General features: G+C 40.3%; 1 protein-coding gene across 6 annotated transcripts in view; it reads left to right on the top strand.

Moving 5' to 3' along the window:
* pde4dip (phosphodiesterase 4D interacting protein) overlaps positions 1 to 25818 on the top strand; it is a 93715-nt gene that overhangs the window by 39188 nt on the left and 28709 nt on the right. For 2 of the 6 annotated variants that reach the window (XM_063460144.1, XM_063460146.1), the window contains exons 1-9: positions 18687 to 20804; positions 23263 to 23400; positions 23758 to 23877; positions 24024 to 24116; positions 24282 to 24491; positions 24608 to 24766; positions 25065 to 25163; positions 25360 to 25497; positions 25590 to 25769. In XM_063460144.1, the coding sequence (XP_063316214.1) occupies positions 19533 to 20804; positions 23263 to 23400; positions 23758 to 23877; positions 24024 to 24116; positions 24282 to 24491; positions 24608 to 24766; positions 25065 to 25163; positions 25360 to 25497; positions 25590 to 25769 (2409 nt within the window). In that variant the 5' untranslated portion in view covers positions 18687 to 19532. Of the gene's footprint in view, positions 1 to 5815; positions 5927 to 8564; positions 8642 to 11954; positions 12079 to 12164; positions 12317 to 12876; positions 12992 to 15231; positions 15268 to 18686; positions 20805 to 23262; positions 23401 to 23757; positions 23878 to 24023; positions 24117 to 24281; positions 24492 to 24607; positions 24767 to 25064; positions 25164 to 25359; positions 25498 to 25589; positions 25770 to 25818 lie in introns of those variants that run through there. The other 4 variants (XM_063460147.1, XM_063460142.1, XM_063460143.1 and 1 more) reach the window with 4 other exon arrangements.

Consider the following 25818-nt stretch of genomic DNA (forward strand, 5'->3'; position numbering starts at 1 on the left):
AATAATCCGTAGTCCGTATCTGAGCGTCTGGACACAGTGTGTGCTGTTAAAGAGAGTCAGATCCTGTTTTGCTTCATGCCTCTTGTTCTCTTGGCATCATTAAAGGAAAACAATGGCATGCATGGTAAATAGCCATGGAAACACAGCGATTGCTGCAGCTAAACACCGAGGCCAGCCAAGGTTTTTGAGTCATGCAAGCCATACTTCCACAATGAAACTGCTCCCGCAGGCTGCATGCAGCACATTCGCCTTGACCTCATCTTGACATACAACACACTTTACATACAGTATGTCTTTGGCCAAAACAATGCATGGAAGAGGGTTGAAAAATAAACACTCCAGCTCGTAAATGCTTAAAAATCAATTTGCAAAGTCAAAATGTTACTTTTTTTTTTTTTGTGCAGTGGGGGGTGGGGGGGGGGGGGGGGTTTATTTTGTTTTGCTTGTTCCAACCCACTGCATTAAATCTGGCAGATGGGTTGGAAAAGCCGTTGAAGCCCTCTAAGTTGAACCGCTCCACCCATCAGTGCCATTCTACTCCAAGACCTTGATGGGCGACTGACACCTCCTTAGCACTACACCATTCTTTACTCATACACAGCTGCTGCCACCACATCTGGGAATGCTTCTGTCAAACCCAAAGAGACAGACAGTGTGAGGAGGGAGATGTGATGAGACCTCAGTGTGACATCCTCCTAACCCTGTGATGTCTTCTGCCTATAATTATTGCTACATGAAGAGGTGTGTAAGTACTTAAAAGTACTTTTTTTTGGAATTCATGTAGTTCCATTAAACTTATTGACAGGCAAAAACTCCTTATTAGCTCAGATCTATTTTACTGCATTGAGGTTTAAATATTGTTGATTTTGCAGCTATAATTCTTTCTTGAATGATTGCTTTATGAGGCACATTGATGGTGCTTGGATCATAAGGTTCCCGGTGAACTTAAAATATATATTTTGCAGATGGGAAGTTTGAACAACATTTGGATGAAGACTTTTTCATTCAATCTCAGACAGAGTTTATATTTATAAAACCACTATTAAGTAATGCTACTCTATCTGGTCATCACAATCAAATATTATTTGGATCAAATGTGCCATTAAAAAACTGAAACCAGTTGTATGCTTTTGCAGTTTTTAAAAACAATAGATGGGAGTCATGTAGACACCTACTAAACTCATACAACTCTCATATTTCAGCTCTCATTGCTGAACCAAAATTAAAGCAAATTTTAAAAAGTCCCTTTATGTCTAAATTTATGTCTAAATAAACTAAAAGTTATTGTTTCATTGCATTTTTAAAAAAAAAAAAACAGGAACAAATAAACAATCAAGAGCAAATAAACAAATAAGCAGTCAGGGAACACATACGGTAAGACATTTCAGTATTTACTAACTGACACACAAGGGCTAACCAGGACAAGACAGAACAGTTAGGTAGAATAGGTGAGGCTAATCAGGGATAACAAGACAAAGGAAGTAAAAATAATGAAAAGTCAACTATGAGTCAAGACTCAGGATCATGGCACCTCTGCCTAGCACAACAGCCCTTACCTCCCCTACCATGTTTTGCATTTGGTTCCTCATCCCTGTTGAATCATGAATAAATTTGTGATTAGAAACTGAGTTTTTGTTTCCTTTTGTTGATTAGAGAGCTTATCTAACAATTAAGAGACCATAACGGCTAAATTTGGTTTAATGTTTAATGCCTAATAGATGCCTAGATCACACCTAGCCAAATAGACCAGAAACAGCATCTGTGGTTGATGGACAGAGATACATTTTGTCCTTTATTTTGAATTAAACGTAGTAATCAAATCAATATACGTTGTGTTCTAAACTTTGTGTTAAGAATTTTGACACTGATATTCTCTGTATTTTGTTTGGGTTTGAGTTTGGAGTCTCTCTCCTCAGCAGTCTTTGCTCTGCTGACAGCCAATCTTTAAATTTTCCTCTTGATGAATTATCCCAGTAAATAAATCTCAAACATTGAGTCACATTTTCTCTGAAGGTTGGCCAAACCATTGGATATAGTGTTATGAGTCTTGTGGTGTGAGAAGAAATGATTATTCACTGGAAAATAGAGTTGAACTGTATATAGTTCTATCTCAGAGTAATACATTGAAGTTTCTTTCTTTTTTCTTGTTTTTTTACAACCTTGTAAAAGTTTTCTAGGTGTATTAGGTTCACTTTTAAGGCTAGGTTTTCACTTTTTTAGTGTGAGAACAGTAGCACATGGCCTTCTCCTGCTTGTTAAGTTCTCTTAAAATTTAAGTGTAATATAATGTTTTGCAGGGACTTTAGCTTTGCTTCCAGTATTAAGTACATTCACACTGAACCACAATTCTGTGGATTCAAAATTCATGACTTACACTGTCTGTCCTATATGTACTAAAAACAACACTCCAGTATCTGCAGTTTGCAATAACCAGCGGTCTCTGTAGTTTAATGTTGTTTCAAATCATCCCATGAAATATTAGAGTGACAAAGAGATTACTTTGTGCTGGGAATTTTTTATTTTTATTTTTTTGTTTGTTTGTTTGTTTTAATTAATCCAACCCTGATGTGTCTAATCAAATGAAGACGGATTTAATGTCTTAAATATCAATATACCCACCACTTAGACTGAGCACATTCAAATGTAATGCACTGACACTAATTGAGCACTACTCTAGTCTTACTGACCACTCAAAGTGATTTAGACTACAAGACAGAGTTTACATACTTATTAATCATACTGAGGAAACCCACAGACTGACACATATATAGACCCCAGCTGGGGTTTGGGGCAGGAACCCTTTTACTAACAGGTGGCAGTGCGCACTGTGCCTCTCTGTATTGCTTAGTGTCTTTCCTAGTATGGTGAACTCAGCCACATATGTAATTGCATGTCATATGTAAAGAACCACTCTGCAGCATACAGCCATCATGCAGGTGTTATCTGGTTTCTAGAATGCTTCAAGCATTAATCCCTCTTTTTTTAGTCCATAATTTTAATTAGCTCCTGGGGATGTTTTTAGTGGCTCTCTTGATGATTTAAGTAGGTTTACAAATTATAATTTTTAACCACCGTGAAGCATGGACCACGGCAGCATAATAAACACAATCAGACATTCCCACTGCAGAGTTGCATTAGCGGGCTGGCACTGCCAGAGAGTATGGCTGGAAAATGTTGAGCTAGCTGGCATCAAGGAGCTCCTGTTACCGGTAAAGGGGGAAAACTCCCAATGGTCTGCCAATCCGGAGGACACACAAACTCATACACTCACATGCAACCTCCCAGTTAAACAGAGGCCAGAGGGTAGTAAACTGTTTTGCTTCCCTCCTACCATCCATGGTAACAAAACAACTTCTAATAGAGGCATAAGATTTTTTTTTTTAAGAAAAAGAAATGTGGAAAGGGATAATGAAAACATTTAAAATGGATCTTCTTCTTCTGTGAAATTTCAGGTCTTAATACTTTCTGATTCTAATAATGGGACTTTGAGTTTGTTCCTGACTCATGAAACATAGTGTGGTAAAAGTTGGAGGTGCAACAGCCTGGAAAAAAGGTTATAATGTTCTCTTTTCTCCCCTCCTTCTCTTGTATTGGATTATGCTCTGATGCTGGAAAAGTCCTGGAGAATTAGGATGATTTCATTTCACGGGCATGCCGCTTTGCAATAAATTTAGTCTTTTTTCTCTGCATGGCCTCGGGTTTACATTTCTTCTCCAGTTCTTGTTAACTCCAGATTGATTTGCAGTGTAGTTGTGGCAGTTATGAAAAACTCTTATGATCATTTTGGCCTGAAGTGGTCATGTGCTTAATTTCTCAGATGTAATCTTTGTTATTTTGTGTTGTCAGACTGTCAGAATAAGATTACCACTGTCATCACTAATATATTTACTGTATCAGTAATATATTTCAGGTTCAACCTCTGTCTTTGCAAGGATTGATTAATGACAAATAGCTGTGAGTAGTGCATAGTAAAAGATACAATACACACATACATACGTATATACATAAATACATACACACAAATGTTATTTATTTTTTATTATTGTTATCAATGAAAAATAGACATTACAGTTATCTTCATTCTTATCTTTATTTATTATAACATTGTAACTGAAATAGGAATACTAAAAATAGAAACTCTATCATTGCCATCATTGCTTTACTGATTGATGTGGGCCCTATGAGAAGCAGATGTGTGTGTTTTTACACAAATACACAGCCATTTAGCGGTGTGAGCTGAGATTTAAGGAGAAAAATATGCTACAAAGGAGAAGTAGAAACACATTACCTCAAACAAACTGTGTTCTTTTAAAATTAAGTGCACAAAGTCCCTGTGAAGTTTCAATAGCCCTGACTAAGTGATTTCATTTTATGTTCAAAGCCTTCAGTTATGAACATTCTGCATATAGCCGTCCCCTGTATGTGTACACAATATATGTTCATGCATTCAGGCATATGTAATTTAATATGCAGTCAGTCAGTGTGGCACAGGGCCATCTGAAGTGCTGGCATCGGACAGCCCTGCATGTGTGATCACTGTCTCCCACTTCAGCATTCCTCAGTGACAGCCGTGGGGCAAAGGTTTCTTTAAATAGCTTCTGGATTCAAGTTCACTCTGAGACGTCTGGTTCTAGAAATTTTGGTAGAGCATTAGTGCCTCCCTGTGGTTTGGTACTCTCTGGTTCTATGAATCTGTTTTTAGATGAAACCTTCACTCCTGAGACTGTGTTTTCATGTATTTATTCATTTATTGTTTTAATTTATTAGAGCAGACTTTTATTTTGCTTTATTAAATGTGGTCTTATATTGTTATAAAGTGAAAGTCCTACGTGCATGGTACATATTTCAAAGGACACCCTTTAACTGTGCATGACCAAGTTATGCCTTTTTACGATTCAATGACCATGTAAATTTGAAATGGATTAGAAATTCACATTTGCCCCTATTGGGCTGCACAGCGGTGTAGTGGTTAGCACTCTGACCTCATAGCTTCTGTATGGAGTTTTCATGTTCTCCATATGTCTTTGTGGAAAGATATGCATGTTAGATTGTGGGCGATTGTGGATTGGCTGTTGAAGTAAGGTAGATAAGGCGCTTAAAGTTTCTAGAATAAAACACTGGATAAATGCATAGGGTGCTTGTAGTCTAAAGGGCTTTGAGTCAATGGTTATTTTTTGTGGATCTTAAACTTGTATTAGTAGAGCACATGTTTTTGCATCACTTGTATTGTAAACATTCAGCTCTTGTCAGTACTGGAGAACATACAAAGAGTAGCTCATGTACAAATGCCCATATTCAGTTCAGTTCAAGGAGATTTTATTTTGATGTCAAGCTAATGTAATCCCAATTAAACTCCACACACACACACACACACACACTCACAAGTGAAAGGGTATTCTACAGCAGCTCAGTATTGTAGCAGTTATCAGCACACACTCACTCCTGTCTCAGATTCTTGTAATGCCTTTCTCGTGGTAAAAAAGGAAACATCCCCTCATCCTCCCCTCTCGTGCCACTCCTGAGCCCCTCTGTAACAAATCCACACAGCGAGGAGCTCATGTCCACTTTTTGTTTTGACCAGCACTCTGATCTTGCGCTTGTCTATTGAAGTGTACTAGCGGGAGAGATTAGAGCATCAGATTTTTGCTATACAACATCAGAACAGTTAGATTTGTCAGACAGGGCTTTGCTTCTCTGCAGTCCTGTCTTTTCCCACATTATGCTGTACTGAATGGGGGGCTGCGGTGACCCTACAAAGGAGCAGCCTGTCATCATGTCTAACTCTGGCTTCCGTGGTTACCGCACTATCTCACAGCACCTGAATGACCTGAAGAAGGAGAACTTCAGCCTAAAGCTGCGTATCTACTTCCTGGAGGAGAAGATCCAGCAGAAATTTGAGGAGAGCAGTGATGACGTGCACAAGTGGGTGAGTAAGAAAAACAGTCTGTGTATAATTTAACTGTGACACACGCATGCAAGTTATTCCAAAAGTTCTGTACTTGCATGCACTTGATGTGGAGTTATATGTTATGCAAAGATATGCAGGTTTGTGTCTGACAGTAACTCATACTGACAGTAGGTCTCAGGCTGCTCTGCAGCAGTTCATTCAAACTGTCTGTCAAACATTTCTGCTTGTGAAGCTGATTTAGAGTGACTACAGTTGTCTCAGTGCTGCAGTCAGAAATAAAGGAGGGCCTCAACCTTCTGAGGCACCAAGGGTCACAAGAAAAAGGATTGAAATTGTTCACTCTCTCTGGCAGCAGTGATTAGTAACTAAATACTTAAGTACATTTTTATATATATGGATTTTACTTGAAGATTTGCATTTTGGCCCCGATCCCTATATGATTACACCCCCCTCCTTCCCTATCCCCCCCTATACCCTATGCCCTCACTCCCCACATCAATGTTTTTGGGCTATAGGACTTGGTGTTTACATTACAATAGCACCTTGATAGAACTGTTGTTGTGATTTGGTACGATATAAATAAAATATAATTGAATTAATCTTACAGTGTCCAAAACTGTTAGATGATCTCATGGATTAGACAAGTGGTGAATTTTAATATCTAATTCTCTCTATTTTTGTAATTCAATAATAATATATACTTGATACTAAAATAAAACTTATTCTGCCACTTCACAAATCAGTCTTTCAAAATAAAACAATATGTAATTTCTTTTCATCTAATCGATCTGCATGAGGGCAGAGGGCTGTACATGATTCTGAAAACAGTGATCATTGTTTTCCACACCAATCTTTTGCAATATATTTATGTTTCATCAAATATTCTCTGCTACAGCCCTATGACCCACAGTAAATACTTGTCATTGTTGTTACCTGGCACCAGCGAGTATCTAATGCAAGTATCTATTAATTCTAACGTTATGTATAATTTTACAACAAAGTCAAAATCCCAAAAATTATTTTCTTGCAAAAACAAAACCATCAATCCTGTAATGCATGACAATTTAAAACACAAAGGAAAAGTTAAGTTAGGGTCCCCTGGTGGCCTTTGAAGGTACTGCAGGTGATCCACAGAAATAACACAAATTCATTTTTAAATTACTCATATTTACAGTTACATGTTCATATAAGTGTATTTATTTATCTAAAAAGTAAAGTAAATTAAAACTGGTAATAGGAGGTGTTTAGTTTGTGATATTACTTATTACTCTGACCTAAATTTACTGGGTAACTGGGTAGCATTAACAATTTCTAACCAACAGTCTGTTCTGTTGATGTTTTTTGAATAAAATTTTAAAGTAAATACATCACTTTCTATTGTATTTTGATTAGAGTGAATATTTGTGATTTGGTGGGATTTTCTGTTGGGCTGCAGCAGTGTTAATTTTGGGAATTTTAAGAGCATCCAAATACTGTTTTTGACTAAGAACTCTCTAGCAAGGGGAGAAAAAAGACTGAAAATCCAGGTTAGTATATAAAAATGAGGTTTTAATTCATTGCTCTCAGTGGAAGCTGCTCAGTATATCTAAAGAGAGCCACATGTCTGCTAGAGAATAATTGTTTCAACTGCCCTAACTGCTTGACCTGTGTTCCAGTGGCAGCTATAAACCCAATGACCCACTTCATGTTTCACTGTTTTTGTTGGTGCACAGTATATGCACGTGTGTATGTTGCATCTCTTTGCACATATAAGCAACAACACTTGTGTCCAGCACCTGTGTTGTGTGTCAGTTACTGCAGCAGTGCTGAACTGCAATTCCAGATTGGTGTACATAAAACATCAATCAATGCAGACGGATACTGTGAGTGAAGTGACGGTCAGTCCCCATCCAGTTGGTTCCTGCTTTAAGATTTAAAAGTTAAAAGTAGAGTTGTTGCTGGGTACTTGGGGGTGGAGTGGTGGATGTTACACTTTTGGGGGTCAGAAGGAGACATATACAGCAGGTGCTCTTATTTCTACCACCTATTTATAGACCTACTGAGCTACAGAGATACTGAATAGCACGTGAGACTTGGAAGCTTGTTTCGTGTGGCATACTACTGTACTGCTATACTGACTGAATGACAACGACTGCAGAAATAAGGCCAATTGATTATCACTGCTTCTAACTTTGGGGTTGTTTTTTTTTGTTTGTTTGTTTTTTAAAATTGGGTACAGCAGAGTGAAAAAGTACAATTAAAATTCTTGAAGTCAGGGTAACTCATTTGCTTCCACTTAGCTTCATTAGGATTGCTGGAGCCTACTCCAGCGACCATAGGGCGAAAGGTAGGGTACACGGAGGGGTTGCCAATCTGACGCAGGACTAACACAGAGAGATAGACAAGCATTCACTCTGTCATTCTCACCTATGGGCAATTTAGGATCATTAATTAGCCTGACCCCACTAATTGCATGTCTTTGGACTGTGGGAGGATCCAGTGTACTTGAAGAGAACCCACACAAAGTGGTCCAGCTCTTCCAGGAAAAGAATATTGTAGCGCCTAAAATTTAGTCTGGCAATAATATAAAGTCTGTCCATGAAATATGATGCACGTGAAATTTCAGACCTGCAACTTTTATTGTTTGTTCTTATCCGCTTCTATGATTTTCTTCCAGAATATTGAACTCAAGGTTGAAGTTGAGAGTCTGAAAAAGGAACTCGAGGAGAAACAAGAGCTTTTGGACAAAGCACAGTAAGTATTTGCAAAATCGTACTTTTCGTTTCCACTGTTATCAAACAAATAATTCGCTAGGATCCCGTAACCATTTTAAAATTCAAAGCGGTTTCAAATACTCAACTACTTATGCACAGATTTGTTGAAATCCCTTTAGGGAAACCTCTGAGCGAAGCACAAAAACACTCCTTTCATCACTAGTTTGTTTCCCATGAGTCCAACAGTACGTCAGCGCCAAGGCAAGCTCAGGACCCCACGGCCTCTCATCACACGCAAGCCTGCTGGCCTGTAGACTAACCTAGCTATCACAACACAAACTAAGCTCTAAGGAATGCATGGATTCAGCACAAAAATGCTTGCGAAGTCCCTCTGAGTTCTGGGATAGAGGACAAAGAGGGTAGGAAACTGACAAGGTGGAGAAGAAGTGAGGGTCTTACTAAGGGTGTTTTTTTGTTTTTTTAAAGGGGGACGGTGATTAGAATATGGGAGTAGGTTGAGTAAAGGGCAGAGGTTTTATGGTTTGCCGAGTTGGGAACTATATGAGCTCCAGCACCTGTTTACAAGCCATCTGTCTCCTTTCTTTCTTCAACCGTTCTCCTTTGCCAAACAATAAACTAAGCAGAATACTGAGATCAGGATGCAAACCTCAGATTACACCATTTAATGTGCATTTGATGCTTTTTATGTAAATTTCCCTAAAGGGAAAGACGGTCCATGTTTTTCAGGAAAAGACTGTCTTTATTATTTTCATTTCCTGTTATAACAGCACAGTTTGTTGCTGTTATCATGTGTGGATAATATAGACAAGAAAAAGAAAAGGAAAACTTAAAGACAACAAAGAACTGAGACAAACGGAGGTCTTAAATACACAAGGTAACGGAAGGAGGTGGACACAGGAGGGTAATGAGACACAGCTGAAATTAATTAAGCTAGGCAAAAGACAAAGACTATCAAACAGGAAATCAAGAAGAGGGAGAACTAAATGAGAAATATCAATATTAAACACAGAAAATAAAACAACAAAGATTTCAGTAACAAAGGCTGAAACACTGAGGCAAAAACTCTGACTGAAAATATAATTATAATATGAATATAAAACACTGGGTCAATGAACAATGACACTTATTCCTATTTTACACCTTGTATTGGAAAAAGACCTAACACTAACCCAAACCAACTTCACCTGAATTTCACACCTCTGTCAATATGAGACTGTCAGTAAAATCGGACATTTGAGGAACCAACTGTCGTTACACTTCAAAATCAGAATCAATAAAATAAGAGCATAAAAGAATAAAAGCAACCTCTAGTCATCATATGAATGGCATAAGAACAAACTTCTGTCATCTTGAAACTTTCCAAAATTCAGAATTTTAATTTATTTAATGTGTTTTTGTCTTTTAAAATATGGAAATATATAAAAGAGTCTAATATAGCTAAATCCATAATCTTTTACTCATCAATGAGTTTTCATGGATTGTTTAACGATAGCAATCCAGTAGCAACGATACGTAGTAATCTGAAGACTTTTTATGATACATTCAAAGCAGTAGTGAACGGTGCTATCAGTTACCTCAACTAGGAGACAGTTTTCTATGATTGCCCACAGTCTGGGCCCACCATAGTGTGAACAATGTGAAATTAGTCACATGACAGTGAAAGATGAAAGCCCAAAACGAGCACGAGTAGTTTCTTGATAAGCCAAGTATAGAAGCCTGGTATAGGCTGTTGCTATGTACTGGAATGTGTGTAAACATTTGGGGAAAATATTCATATAAAAAATTAAAGTATTAAAGGTTTTTCTCTACTGGCCAAAAGCTCAATATAAAGCTGTAATGTTATTTTCATTGTATGGGAAATATGTCTGAATATATTTTTCCTTGCTAAGCCTGTAAAGGTCACCTCACTGTTTACTGAGTAACCCCAGTTTGAGGGAGAAATCAAGCTAACCAATAACTGTTACAGCTAAATGTAGTTCAGCATTGCTTTTAAATCAGAGTTATCAAACCCCTAGCCAGAAATACATTTATAGCTGTTTAAGCAACACATAATGATTTATTACAATGATTTATTATTAAATGGCATTTTTGTGATGTTTTTGTAAGGTTTCAAATATAGTCAAATAAGACTTGGACTGCTGTGGCAGAAAGAAGATGAATAGGTCATTTCATGACACAAATCAGCGCTGCCGATTTAAAACACAGCAACATAAAATATAGCAAAAGTGCAAACTGTTCTAATGATGTGGGGGCGATGCTGTGACTTAAAAACTGGCTTCTTATCCTTATTTGATCTTTAAATGGCATCAAAAATGTTAGCTAATGTCGGCTAGATCAGCAGATATTATTTGTTAATTTTAGCTTTCAAGCCATTAGTCTGCTGCCATATCGCACATTGTCAGCCAAGGAGCTTATGTTCTTTCTTCTTTTAATATTTCAGTTAGTTAAAGATTTCTATTCCTTTTCTGGCCAAATTGGGCTTCATTAACATGTTACCTGTCAACGGCCCGCAGCAGCCCATATTCAGTTTGAATATTGCTATAAATAACACAGATCAGTGTGCCTTTTAATGGGTCTGTTTCACTGTAACATTTAACTTTTTGTTGACTGCACCATTACTGCAGAGAGAAGGAGAGAAAGAGAACAGGATGAAGATGGCAAAGAAAGAGCCTTTGCTGTGGGATTGATAGCTAACAGCTAGCCAATAAAACCAGTGTGTTATTTCAAAATCACTGATTATTGATTCTGAATGTTTCTTGGACAACACAACAAGTTATCCAGTAAATTATGTTGCGTTTGAGGACAAGTTGTTTGATTTGAGATTTGCAAATAGGCTACATTAGGTATTTTGAAAACAACTTAGGGTTAGTATGTTGCCCAAGATGGCGATCAAACCACCAACCTTCTGATTAGCAGGTGACCTGCGCTACCTCCTGAGCTACAGTCAGTCTGTCAAACCAGGCTTCTGGTAGAGGACCCAAGCTCGAAGATGATACATACACACACACACACACACACGAAGGAGTGAGAGCGTGATTTATTTGTGAAAAGGATAAAATAAACCCTCCCTAAAAAAATCAATGGGTGGGTAAAGTTGACTCACATTGTCAATATTCTGGCATTTCTTTTTTGTGTTTGAAAAGTATATACGTATATATACGTATACATATATGTCTTCTGCACAAAGGTTCAAGGACATGCCTTTTAGACTGCTGGATGTTCACTTTCAAAGTGTTTTAACTTTTACTAAACTGTGGTGTGGTTACGTGTGGGATTATTTTATTTTAGTACTTCATGTACAAATTAATTGTTATTCATTTCAACTCATACAGATCGACGTCAAAGAGCCTGTCTAATCAAAATGAAGCAGAGTTGCAGCGGCGTCTGGTGGTGCAGCAGGAGGAAATCAACCACTTACAGGACATCATGGCAACCAAAGTCCGGCTACTACAAGAGGTACAGATAGTAGCACTGGCTAAGCAGCTTCATGGTACTAACAGGCAAAATTAGATTTATTCTGATAAGAACATGCATATGTTCAGGAGGCTGAGCTGGCACGAGTTGAGGCTGAACGGATGGCCTCACTGGCAAACACCAAGACCGAGCGCTACCTCGCTCTTGAGAAACAGATGGTGGAGAAGAGTCAAGCCTCTGGTGGAATACTCAACTTGCAACCCCTGACAGACAAAGACAGGTAATTTAATATGTAGCTAACCACAGATTTACAATCCAAATCCCAGTTTTGTGTAAAACAGCTTATTGCACTGTACATTATGAGTGCATTGGAGTTTTTCAGGGGGGTTTGATGAACCTCACCATATGTTTAATTTTATTGATTTCACTTTGTTTTTTATCATTGTGGCAAATCAGTATTTAGTACAATGAATTAAATACATGTGCTAGTTTTAATAAATAATTAATTCATAAAAACAAATCATTTCACAGTGTATGATTTATCACCTGAAACCACCAGCTTTTCAATTTTTGATGTGACTGCATTTTGGTGGCACATAAATACCTGTGCATAGTGGCACAGCGGTTACCACTGTTGGCTCATAAAAAGAAGGCCCTGCGTTCAACTCCACCATCTGGTCGGGGGCTTTCTGTGTGCACTTTGCGTGTTCTGGTCTGTTGCAGACAAGTAACTGATTGGTGACATGTCCAGGATGTGCCATGCCTCTTACCCAATATCAGCTGGGCTAAACTGCAGCTTTAGCTACATTAATGCTTGTCTCTGTTTCTTCTTTTTACCAGAATGATTGAGGAGCTGAAACAGGACAAACATTCACTGCATCTTCGAGTCAAAGAGCTTGAAGTGAGACTTCAAAACCCTTCCTCTTCTCTGCACAAAGACGAAGGAAAAACTGAGGTATTTTCATGATATTCCTTACATGAACATAAGAGGGTGAGGCGATCATGCATGCACGCACACTCTTAATATTGCAAATATTGTTATACTTTATTGCTATAAAACTGAAGAAGAAATGACAGAGTTCAGATGACCCTATAAGTGATTTATTTTCCTATTATGTGCAGCTGAAAGCACATAGTGATTATTTGAGGTATACTAGACAGGTGTTGTTGAGCCGCAGTGCTCCACAGTATTCACGTCAGTTTTATTAAGTCGCTAGAGCCCAACCAGTAAGTAAGAGACATTAAAGAAAATATTATGGGTACAATCAACAAGCTGTTTATTTATCTAACTAACTTAAGAAACACCTACAGTTAGTAAAATATGCCTAAAATATCCTTTATTTTTAACAACTAGTTACAAAAAAAGACATTTAATTATTTTATGTTTTAAATAATTCTGTTACTTATTTCTTTCAGTCTCTATCAAATAAAATAATTATAAGATGTGATAATCAAAATAACTTTTGCAGACTTACATTTTTGTGCTATTTCAGAGGTTTCTTGAAGGTCTTTAAACTATGTTTTGACCCAGAGTCCCTCGTGCATATTTACATAATTTATGAGGAGTAAACCAATAGCCTGCTGCTCCTTAGTTTTCACATCAGCAGTACACCCTCAGCTGTAAGGGTATAGCTAAGTTTAGACCGAAGTGGAAGAGAAGACCTTAAGCACACATATCCAAGCAGCTAATTACCTGTGGTGTCACGGTCTTTGTAAGTGATACTCATTTTCTGTGGGTTGGACCAGGGACAGCAGAGGGAGTGATCTGGAAGTGGGTTCAGGGCAAACCAAAAAAGCACAGATAATTGACCCAAATGCAGGACAGAGCAGAGGCTTAATTTTGGGGGTCGACTTGGTGGCAGAGGAGATGGAAAAGATTCTAACACCAGTATAGGTGTTATCCCCACTGGAAGGCGTGCAGGAAGCCAACAGTGGAGGAGGAGTTTGTCAGGCGGTCAAGGAGTGAGATGATAATGACTATGGCAACATTGGACCCTCTGGCTCAGGTAACTTGGGCTTTGGCGGCAGAAGTCCAACATCTGAGTCAGGAAGCACCAGCGATGGGAGATTCTCTGGAATCTTTGCCAGAGAAAGAGGAAAGAAAAATGCAGGACACACAGACTTGACAGGCTAGGATCTGATAGCACCAATCCATCCACCTCAGAAGAAAGGGTTGACAGGCTACAGGCAAAAAACAAAGTCTCTGAATTAGCCAACTTAGGAGCTCTGCACAATCTTTGGGTTAGCTGGCACACAAACAGAGCAACAGTGTTTTGTTTATAGCTCTCAGTTTCACTCGAGCTGGCTGAAGGACCAACAACTGCGCAAGAGCAACAACTGCAAGAGTAGTCCACAACCAGCTGTTTGGCACTGTTCCTTGGTGACAGTAAATGGCTACAGTTTGTAGATGACCGTCTGACAATTGCACTGAGGCTCTGTGTAGGATCAACACACAACCTTGCCGACCCTTTATTGTACTGCTTGTCTCAAAATAGGACTTGCCTCTGAATTATATCGCAGCATTACAACTATCCATTTTTTTCCATTCATATGTTCCAATGGCATTGAATATTTGGATATGGAATATTAAATATTTTCCAACGTTTTTTCATCTTTCAAAAAATCCAAAGGTCTTTTGCTTAGTAGACAGACTCCAGACATTGACTGTGATCCAGACACGTGTGCCAGTCCTGGTCTAAATTCTTTACTGGTTGCCTCAACCCCCCTTCTCATCTTCTGTCACTTTGTTTTAAGTGTTCTGGCTCAAACAGCATATAGGTCAACCCAGTAAGATATGAAACTGTTTTATATCTGCATGTGGGTCAGTGGAACATTGGCACGGTAGACAGCTCACACCACCATGAAGCTAAAAATATGTGCACCTTATTAGGACCATGTAAACCCCTGTATGGTTATGTTTTTCTGCTTGCATTTGAATGAATGTGTCATTTTTACCATCTCTACTTATTTTCAACAAATACTGTACTTTGAACCTGATGGAGCTCCTAAAATGTTTAGTCTGAGCCTCAACACACACCTTGTCAACAAATAATGAGGTGGACGAAGAAGGTGTTGATGGGGATAGCTGCCTTTGTAGCTCAAAATCAAGGTTTTGACCTGTGAGAGCTATAAAGTAGTAACAAGAAACCATGTTGGTGGTTTATGTGTGACATTATTGCACTTGTTTCTTTACAGTGTGAGCACGAGTGCAGAGTTCATGCACAGATGCAGGTAGGACAAAACTTTACTTGTGAGATCTTTGAACTTTTACCCACTGCAGTATATTCTGCATTTATATTCTGATAGCTACCCAATCTCACGTCTACATTTTTACTGGCAGCTTTTGTTGGTGGTGTGCATCTAAGACAAGGAGGCCCATGTTCTCCATTCATAGACAAGTAGCTCCACCTTCTGTTACTTAATCCACACTGCACATACAGTATGACTGTAGCATCAAATTTAATACTCCTCTCATTTTAGACACCCAAGCATACATGTTCACTGCTTTCACTGCTTGTTTAGATAGTAAAATTAGGATTTTAGCAATGTCATAATTTAAAACTGAAGTTTCTACACCTGATATTTTGTCATCATAAAAGGTCCAGGTAAAAGAAAAATACACTCAAGAGTATTGCACATTTACCCTTTAAAGGGTAATATCACATTCATAATTAAAATATCAACAAAAACATTTTAACTGTTTGAATATTGTTTCTTGTGAAACACTGACGTGGGTACTAGTTTTCTTCCCTATGCTCAGAGTATATATTCCCCTTATCCACCTCTGGAGTGGCTGTAGCTGAGGTGGTAGAGCTGATCATGTATTACTCAGAATGTTGGTGATTCAATCTCTGCGTGCGCCAGTCTGCATGCCAAATGAGTGTGTGAATGTTAGGTAGAAAAAGCATAGAGGGTGGGGGGGGGAGTGTTTGTGTGAATGAAACAAGTTGTGTAGAGACGTGCTATATAAAAACCAGTTAGAGTTTTTATTATGATTACACTCTAGTTTTCACTGTTTAGTCTCCTAGTTTAGTATTTCCACTGTTTCCTAGTTTATTCATGTTTCTACTTCTCAGTTCCTTATTTCATTTGGTTCCCTTTCATGTCCAGACTCGTCTCATCCCTGTGTCCTCCCTAGTGTCCCATGTATGCAGGCAGTTTCTGTCTGTGTGTCGAGTTCTATACTTTCCATCGTATTTTGCCAGTCCCTCATCTCGTGTTTCTTGTAGTTGTCTTTGGCCTCGGTCTTTCTGTGTCCAAGTTATATAGTTATTTCCTATCCTGCTTCTTTTGTCTCTTCCCCAGGTTTCATCTTTTGTCTCCTCTTTGTCAGGTTCTTTGTCTCTGTCTCACTGTTTATGCTTCCTCTTTTATTTTGATAGCCTGTGTCTCTTGTGCGTTCAGTTTTGCTTCCCCTTTTTCATTACTCCTGATTTGTCTCTGCTGTTACCGCAGCTGTCTCTACTTCCCTAATCACACTCTTGTATGTAGATAATTTCTCAGTCTCCCTTTGTGTCTTGTCAGAGTGTCAGGTCACCGTCCATCTGCAGGTCCCAGTTATTGTGTTTTCCAGCCTTAGCACTGGTCCTATTTTAAGTTCCAGTCAGTTTATGTTTCACTTATTATTGTATCCTAATCTTCAGCTGGAACAAAGGCTTATGTTTCTCTTTCTAAAATTAGGAGGCACAGTTCCTTAAAGAGCATCAGCAAGGATCAGTGTCAGTGCAGTCATGTCACATGTACAGTATATTTCTGCAAGTATAGTTTAATTTTCCTCATCAGTACCAGTTATAATTAAATCAGTTTTTCCTGGCGGCTCAACACACAGAAGGAATCGGTTGTTTAACTAGCACAGCAACAACTGACACATCTGAGAGAGAAAACTTGGGCGGGTATATCTGTTCTGTCTGCATCAGTGTTCATTTTCTGCTGTCACCCTTTGGTATTTCTGCCACTTAGAAAAAAGTAAACAGTGGGTGCAGTCTGTCAGCACTGTTTGGTACTTATCTCTGATTAGGATTAATGGATTTTTGATTGCGTGCCTCATTCTAGCCGATCAGTTTTTAGTGTTGTGTCTCTAGTGGCTTGTAGGGTGACAAATGTAGATGCAGCAAGGGCCAAAATAGAGTTCTGTGTTGGCCCACACACTCTGAGGAAAATAAATCACATGTGAGAGCAGTTGTATCAACAACACAGCTAGCCTGCTTCAATAAGGAAAGATGGATGAAGCTTTTTAAGTGTGTGTGTGTGTGTGTGTGTGTGTGTGTGTGTGTGTGTGTGTGTGTGTGTGTGTGTGTGTTGGAGGGGCTTTTAAGAGGAGGACAGTGGGCTGCTTCTTGATTAAAGTGTCATGTGATTCACTGACATCAATTCCAGAGAAATAACAGAGCCCATTTGCCTCCCTCCTTTCCCCTTTCATGCTGTGTGACACACATATCAAGGCCAGACTGGGAGTTTGTGCCCCTGGGAAAGGCATGAACTCATTCCATGCTGACAATTTAGAGATTAGATTTAATGAACCTGATGGAAAACACAGGGCTAATTTTATTGACACATCCACACACACAAGCTGGAAATGAAAACTAAGATTTTTAATTAAACAAGCTGTCACACCCTGATTTAATATGGATGATCTGAAAGGGAATTAGCACAAGGTTTTGCACATGGAACATCATATGTAGTGTCCTTGTTACTGCCATGCCATGCTTATAGATTTCCACAAACATGATTAAAAGCCAAATAAAAACGGTAAATGACATTAAGATTTTCCGGGGGAAAAGATCCTACTTTATTTAGTTTTATATTTCGTCATTTTAAACATGGAGAGATCAAAATATCATATTAAAACGTATGATTATCTTTCAAAAAAAAATATCTTTACAATACAAATGAGCAGCGACTACGTTAAAATTAATAATATTTTATGACTGGATGACTTTACATTAGTAATAACACAATCAAACTAAACTATTTTTGTAACTGTAAGAACAGACTGTTTACCTTGCATCTGCACTCCAGTTTTACTGTTCGCTTAACCATTTGTTAACATATTTTCATGGGAACTTTTACTTACAGAGAAACATAAATGTTTATGTTGACGGTTACGGTAAGAGTGAATTAAGAGGCGTCATCTTTTGCCTGAAGAAATCCAGAAATTTCATTTGAAAGACAGTCACTAGATTTAAAGGGAAGGGCTCACCAACCCCACCCCGCCGTTCAGCCGAGCCAAGAAAATGGTTCAGTCCTGCCTTCTACACGAGGTCCCACTCTGACGCTGATAATATGGACTGGGGGGGGATTCATTTATTAAAAACTACTGGTTTAACTACACATATCCAGGAGATACATTTAATATTACATCAGAGTACAGAAAGACACAAAAAAAAAATAATTGATTTGGCTTGATTTGAATGTGTTAAAACATTTTTGATGGGCTTTTGGTGTCGAAAAGAAATCAGTAGTGAAACTCGTTGCCGTCGTAGTCGTTATTACCAAAGTTGTACTGTTTCCATAGTATATCTGTGGCCAGATTAATTGTGTAAAGTGGACTAGTGTCACAAGAGGGAAAAGGCAGATTTGAAAAAAGAACCCCGGGATTGGCACACGAGATTATTTCGAGCCTCAGAGTGAGACATCTTCTCTTTGACACACGATCTTCGGTTTCAGTCCGCGTTGCCTGGTTGTCTCGTTTTGAAAGCACCCGGACGATTGACAGCCTTCGCTGATGAAGTGGACACAGCTGAACGGGGACGCAGACGGGAGCCGGTAAACCTTGGACCATCCAAATCGCTGACTAAGGAAGGAAATCGCGTTTTGTTTCCGTGTTTGTTTCCGGTTGTCACCTGGCAGCAGCTGCGGCAGAGAGATGCTGTCATATAAAGAGACGTCATTGATTTCAAAGGCAGAAAAAACCGCTGTTGTGACACACTTAACGGGATCGTTCAGGAGGAAACGGCAGGGTTGAAATTCAGCGCAGGAGTGAGATTTGAGTAAACGTCTGTGCTTCCCCACCAAGGAAGTGAAACCCATGACAGAGAAGATTCATTCACATCCGCTCCGAGGGGAAATGTCTTTGGCTGAATTAAAGGCGCTGATCACGTTGCTCAGACGTACCAGCCCGATCGAAAGGTTTGAGTAATCAGGGAAACGTGGCCAGGATGCTGCTGCAGTTTGTTTATCTCCATTAACTGGCCTACCTTTATTTGATCTGACAAGACAGATGAATAAAATGTCTGAATAGACTGCCACCTCTTTGTTTTCCTGCAGTATCATAAAACATTTCTGCCCAAGATTCACTTTGGTTCAGATTTGACTCTGGACTCTGAATTCATCTTCCTCTTTTATCCATTTAATGGATAACTTGGAAAAACACCAAATGATAGTAGCTCGGGACAGAAGCATCATCTTTTATCCAGCCCTGCAATGAAATTCTTACGTGCATCGAAAGGAAGTGACTTTTAAAGCTCTCTTGTATTATCCGTTCGCCACGTGTTGTGATGCTAGATGTGGTAAAGATGAAGGAGACTTGCAGGATCTGTGCCCGTGAGCTCTGTGGCAACCAGCGCAGATGGATTTTCCACCCAACAGCCAAACTCAATCTGCAGGTGCTGCTTTCCCACGCGTTGGGCCGTGAGCTGACCCGGGATGGCCGTGGTGAGTTTGCGTGCTCAAAGTGCACCTTCATGTTAGACCGCATGTACCGCTTTGATACAGTGATTGCCCGAGTGGAGGCATTGTCTCTGGAGCGTCTCCACAAGCTACTGCTGGAGAAAGACCGGCTGAGGCAGTGTATTGGAGGCCTGTACCGGAAGAACAACTCAGAGGAGTGCAGCGTGGTCCCCCCTCCATCCAGTGTCAGAGTCGTGACTGAGATGGGGTCTGAAGACTCTCCTGTGGTGGATCTGTCATCACTCCAGGATGTAAGATACTCGGACATGATCCAGGACGATCTTACCTACTCCGTATATGAGTCATGGGCTGATAAGGAATACCCTACCCTGGACCATCATCACCACCACCTCCACCAGTGCACAGGAGCAGACTCCCTCTCTGGTCACAAGCAGAGGCGATGTAGGGGTTGTGCTGCACTTCGAGTTGCTGATTCTGATTATGAGGCGGTATGTAAGGTTCCTAGAAGGCTCGGGCGCAGAAGCACATCCTGCGGCCCAACTACCCGCTGCTCAACAGCCACACAGGAAGTGGAGTATGTGGCCAGAGGCCCTGGAGCTGATACAGCCATCACCTTTGAGTCACCTTCTGCTGGGATGGAACCTGAAAAGACCATTTGTGAGCAGAAGAGTTCCAGTCCTGCATCATCTGTGGAGTCTCTCAACACCACTGTGGATGTCAGTTGTCTTCCTTTAGATCATAAAGAGAAGGAAGAAACTGACCCAGAGAAAGATGGAAGTGAGGCAGTGGTGAGAAGAGACATTCAGTGGGACAAGACCCCATGTGAGAGCTTCCTGTCTGGGTTTGAGATGATGCTGACCCTCTTGCGGGGTTGTGAGCACCGGCCAGTGAAATCCCGAAGGGGCAGCAAGATCCCAGTTCTAGTCAAAACCAAACCGGAGCGAGGCCTGTCACTGCCCCTGCACCTATCACTGAGGTCGCCCTATGCAGAGACGGCAGACTGTGAGCTGCACACCCACCACAGTATACCAGAGATCGTGACCCCATGTCCCCAACAGGAGCTGCAGGCTGAGCTGGAAGAGATGGAGGAGCAGTGGATGGATGATTATGTTCTGTGTGGGCCATTTCAGTTTCAGCAGGTACATCAGAAGCCTTGGATACTGGATGGCCTTTGAACTTAGCTCATTCAATTTGCAGGATTAATAGTTATAGCTTTTTAATGGGAAGCATGTTCCAAAGCCTAAAGATCTGGGTGCCCCGCAGACTTGAGAAAGGTGCAATAGTCTGTTGGGTTGCACTTTATAAAATACTTGTCTGGGTTGGGTTGCTTTAAAATCTTATTTACAGTCAAAGTGCTGACTTCTTGCAGCTGTAAACAGCCTTAAATTAGTTGCAAACTCTAAAACACACTATATATAAATAAAAAATATAAATTAATATAATAATATGGAGAACTTCGTAGGAAAATTATAGGAGGTAATTTTAAACCCAGATGTAATCCTGTTACAAGCACTGCAGTTATTTTTTATCAAAAAAAGTGAGTACAAACTAGGGGACAAGTGTCAGATTTGCTCCACATTAGAATCAGATGTAGGGGGGTCAGAATAAAGCAAACTATTTCTGACCAGCATCCACACTGAGTGAGGTCAGACCCCTCTGAATCTTCTGTCTTGCTTGTCTCCTTCACTGCTGACAAAGCTGAACACACTCACCGCCTTGATTACCCTCAAAGGAAGCATAAATAACCCTCTTTTACGGTATCTTAGCGACCCTTCCGTTGCTATGGAAACCGTTTCCAAGGTCTGCAGCCATCGCTCTGTAAAGGCTCTTCTGTCTACTGCAGCTTCATAACTTCTATTGTCATGTTAATGAACAGTTAAAATGTGGTTCAGTCTGAAAGGAGCGTACAGACACACAACAGCTATGCGATAGTCTATTATTGTCAAATATATACGGCTATTGTAATGCAATACGCAAAACTGCACAGTGCACACATTAGTCCAGGAATGAAGAAACAAATATGTCATTCATAGAACTAAACTCTGGATTATTTTGCTGAGATTTCTGTACCCTTGTGGTAAAGTACTCAACGTTCCTCTTCATTGTTTAATATCAGCAGAACTGTTAGAAGCTTTCTGGGTCTTGTTCTGTCTTATCTCTCTCTGGCCTCCAAAGATCTAGAGCAGCTGTCTTACAGTGCGATTTATGAATAGGTTCATATAATAATAATAATGATAATGGATTGCATTTATATAGTGCTTTTCGAGACTCTCAAAGCGCTTTACAATCCCACTATTCATTCACTCTCACATTCACACACTGGTGGAGGCAAGCTAAAGTTGTAGCCACAGCTGCCCTGGGGCAGACTGACAGAAGTGAGGCTGCCATATCGCGCCATCGGCCCCTCTGGCCATCACCAGTAGGCAGTAGGTGAAGTGTCTTAACCAAGGACACAACGACCAAGACAGACAGAGCTGGGGATCGAACCGGCAACCTTCCAGTTACAAGATAAGCTTCCCAAACCCCCCAAAATACTGTTTTCTGAAGCAAATACGAGGCTCACCGAGTCAAATCAGGAAAATATCTTGTGATTTTTTTTTGTTATTTGATACTTGCTTACTACAATACAGAATGTCCAAAGGCTCACAAATGGGGAATTCTGTTGTTAAATTCATGACTACTGAGACCATGTTTGGGGGGAGGGGGGGAGGGGGGAGGATTTGCTTCACATTTATTGAAAGGGCCTTGGAAAAGTATATTTTTGTGTATGTAGGATTTGATTAATGGTTTTGACCAGAAATCAATGTTTCAGATGTTCCCGACTGTTGTTTTAAAACACATTTCAGAAATGAACCTGGGATGACACAATTTCTAAGCCCCTTCAAGTATCTTATTCTGCATTATGTTGCATATCAGATTATTTAATTAGATCAGACAACGTAGTCATGTAAATATTAGCCCCATTCTAATGTTAATTTGTTAATATATGGAAAATGAAGCGATCGTTCCTCTGGTACAAATCCAATTGGTTTACGCTTTCTTTCTTTTCACCACACTGCTTGACACAGTGTTGCTCTGGGACACAGCTGAAAAGGCTGCGCACAGAGCTAATGTCTCCGAGGGCTGAGTGACATCACATCATTACAGTCTCATAAAAACAAAAACAAGGAAGTCAACAAAATGCTGCTATGGCAACACCCACTTCCAGAGGAAGCCATCCGACACCAAGCTGACATCACTTTCCACTTTCACTCCATCATCCACACGACAGCTGCAACAATAATAAAAGACTGTGTTTATCTGGAGGACTATAACTTTTAATCCTTGGTTAAGAACCAAACTTTAAATTTAGGTTTGTCATAGCTCATAATAACCCACAAGTATACATTCGTAACATGTGATGCAAAGAAAAGCAGACTAATCAGACTGCTACTATAACGTTGTAGTCAGCAAATGTTAAGACTTAACAACTATATTCATGAATCATCAGTATTATGATAAAAATGTACTGTTTCATCTCCATACCTCATCATAATCTACTAACACATTCTCCTCACTGACTAATCTGTCATGCTTCCTCCTGTTTTTCTTTTTCAGCGATTGATTGACAAGCAGCAGGGTCAGCTCAGTTATTATGAGAGTGCTGCAGGTCAGTGTGTTGGCGAGCTGCAGAAGGCCCAGGATCAGGTGCGCTCACTACAGGCCAAGATCAGAGAGAGCGAGACGAGGAACCAGGTACAAAGACACCAGTCTCCAAAACTACAGCTTCATCTTCTTTTTGCCTTCATATACTTTGAACTTGAAACATGATACTGTCAAAATATCCACTTCTACAGCTCTTAGGAGAGCTGAAGCCTATCCCTGCTAATATTTGGCCAATGGCAAGGCACACCCTGGACAGATCGCTGGTGTTTTGCAAGGCCAACACAGACAGACAGTCATTCACACTTACATTCATACGTACAGCTAGTTTAGAATTGCTAATGAATCTAACATGCATATCTTTGGACTGTGGGTGAAAACATACAAACACATGCCATAATATATTCCAGATAATGTGGAATTTCGTTATGGGTGTTTGTGTGTATGTAGAAGCTGCAGGAGCGCCTAGGTGAAATGGAGCTTGAGCTGCGATCGGCCCAAGAGGATGCCCAGCAACAGGAGAGAAATATCCAGAACCTCACTGATACTGTAAACTCCAAACAGGCAGAGGTACAGTAGTGATAAATAAGGCTTGATAGTAAATAAAGGGGGGAATTCAAAATCTGAACATTGCAGAGAGGATGAAAGTAAGGTCAGAGGTGGAAGTGCTGAAAACCCCACAGTTTCACACATGAATTGTGCCTTTGTTTGTGCAGGTTGCAGAGCTGTACAGGGTGATTGAGGAGCAAAATAAGACACTGTGTTCACTCAAAGAGCTTGCCAACCGCAACCAGCTGCAGCAGCTGCAGGTTGGTCCTCCACACAAAGCACAGTTCTGTTTTATTAATTACCAAGCTGCCTATCTAAAATAATTTTTCAGCATACAATAAAAACATGTTTCAGAGTTGAGTTGAGTTTGGTTCCTCACCTGCCCTTTGTGTCTTTCTTTCTTCCCTGACTGGTTTTACTTGCAGGCGTCTGGTGCAGAGACTATTAGAGGTCAGGGTGAGGTCCTGGCTCTGCAGGCCTCTCTGTTCCAAGCTCAACTGGAGCTACAGGCTGGACAGAGAGCCCAGTGTCAGGCAGTCAGGACTCAGGGGGACCTGAACCGGGCCCTGGAGAGACTAGAGAAAGAGCTGCAGGGGTCGCTGGAACACAAGAGGGAGACAGAGAGACACAACCAGGTGAGAAAATTATTTTTTGTTTTTTAATGAGGGTGTTTTTGTCATTCTTCTTTTCTTTGTTGTAATTGCATCGTGGTTCTTTTCACTTTATCATGTCGTGCATGTGCGACACTCAGGAGCTGCAGCTAGCTCTAGAAAAGGCTCGATCTGCTCTCCAGGAGAGAGAGGAGCAACTGAGAGAGGGTGAGCGAGAGAGACAGAGAGAAAAGGAGGAGAGAGAGAAGATCATCAGCGAGCTGAAGGCTTCCCTGAAGACCAAAGAACAGCTGGTGGAGGTCGGACACAATCAAACAGTCTGTAGACAGTAAACAAACCATCATGTTCAACGCTAACAAATACAAACAGATCTCATTCTTGTCGATATTGTATAATAAACACAGAAGTGCACATGACTAATGCTTAAAATGCTCCGCATCTGAGCAAAGAACGACAAAACTAAAAGTAAGATGAGCTGCAGTTGCTCTCACAGCCCCTAGATGCTTTCTGAAATCAGCTCCATTTAAGCTCTATTTTGTCTTTGTGGATAGATAGGATTGTAATTACTCTGCAGTTGACGGTCTGTTTGCTGTCCAGCAGGACTGCTGTGAGTTCTTGGAGGATCCAACGGAGAAAAGAGACTCTGTGCTTCAGAAACTTCGCCAGCGTATAAAGGAGCGAGACAGAGCTCTGGAGGTAAACACAGCAGTACGCTCGCCAACACATGACAAAAGGCAAAACAATTAGACCAACACAACATGTCCTGTGAACTCCTTTATATCATGTTAATTGTTAGTAGTCTAAGATGGTTGAGTTTGTGGGCTTAGATTTTAAAACATGTCATTTTAGTTAGATGGAGGTTAAAACAACTTTATTTCCACAAACCCTGCAGAAAATAGTGGATGAGAAGTTCCGCTGCATGGAGGAGAAAGACGAGGAGACTCGTCGCCTGCAGCTGCTGCTCAGAGAAAAGGAGAGAGATCTAGAGAGACAGCGCTGCGTCCTGGCCAGCAATGAGGAGACCATCACTGTAAGAGGACACACAAAATAAACTCATCTTTTTTTCTTGGCAATATGTTGACTCATCTTGCTTCCTTATCGGAATGTTTGTGTCTGTATCAGAGCCTGGAAGTACTGCTGCGGGGTAAGGCTCTGGAGCTGGAGCAGGTGTGTGATGCCTGGAGGAACGTCCAGAGGCAGCAGCAGGAGAGTGAGGAGAGGCAGAGCTGCATCCTGAGAGAGAGAGATGCCATCATCAACCAGCTGCAGAAGGCACTGCACACTTGCACACAGGAGGCTCAGGTAGAGAGAGATCGGCAGGAAGAGTAACACATGTTCCTGCAGAGAAATA

The sequence above is a fragment of the Pelmatolapia mariae genome, linkage group LG17 (genome assembly GCF_036321145.2).
Source record: "Pelmatolapia mariae isolate MD_Pm_ZW linkage group LG17, Pm_UMD_F_2, whole genome shotgun sequence".
NCBI classification, from domain to species: domain Eukaryota; kingdom Metazoa; phylum Chordata; class Actinopteri; order Cichliformes; family Cichlidae; genus Pelmatolapia; species Pelmatolapia mariae.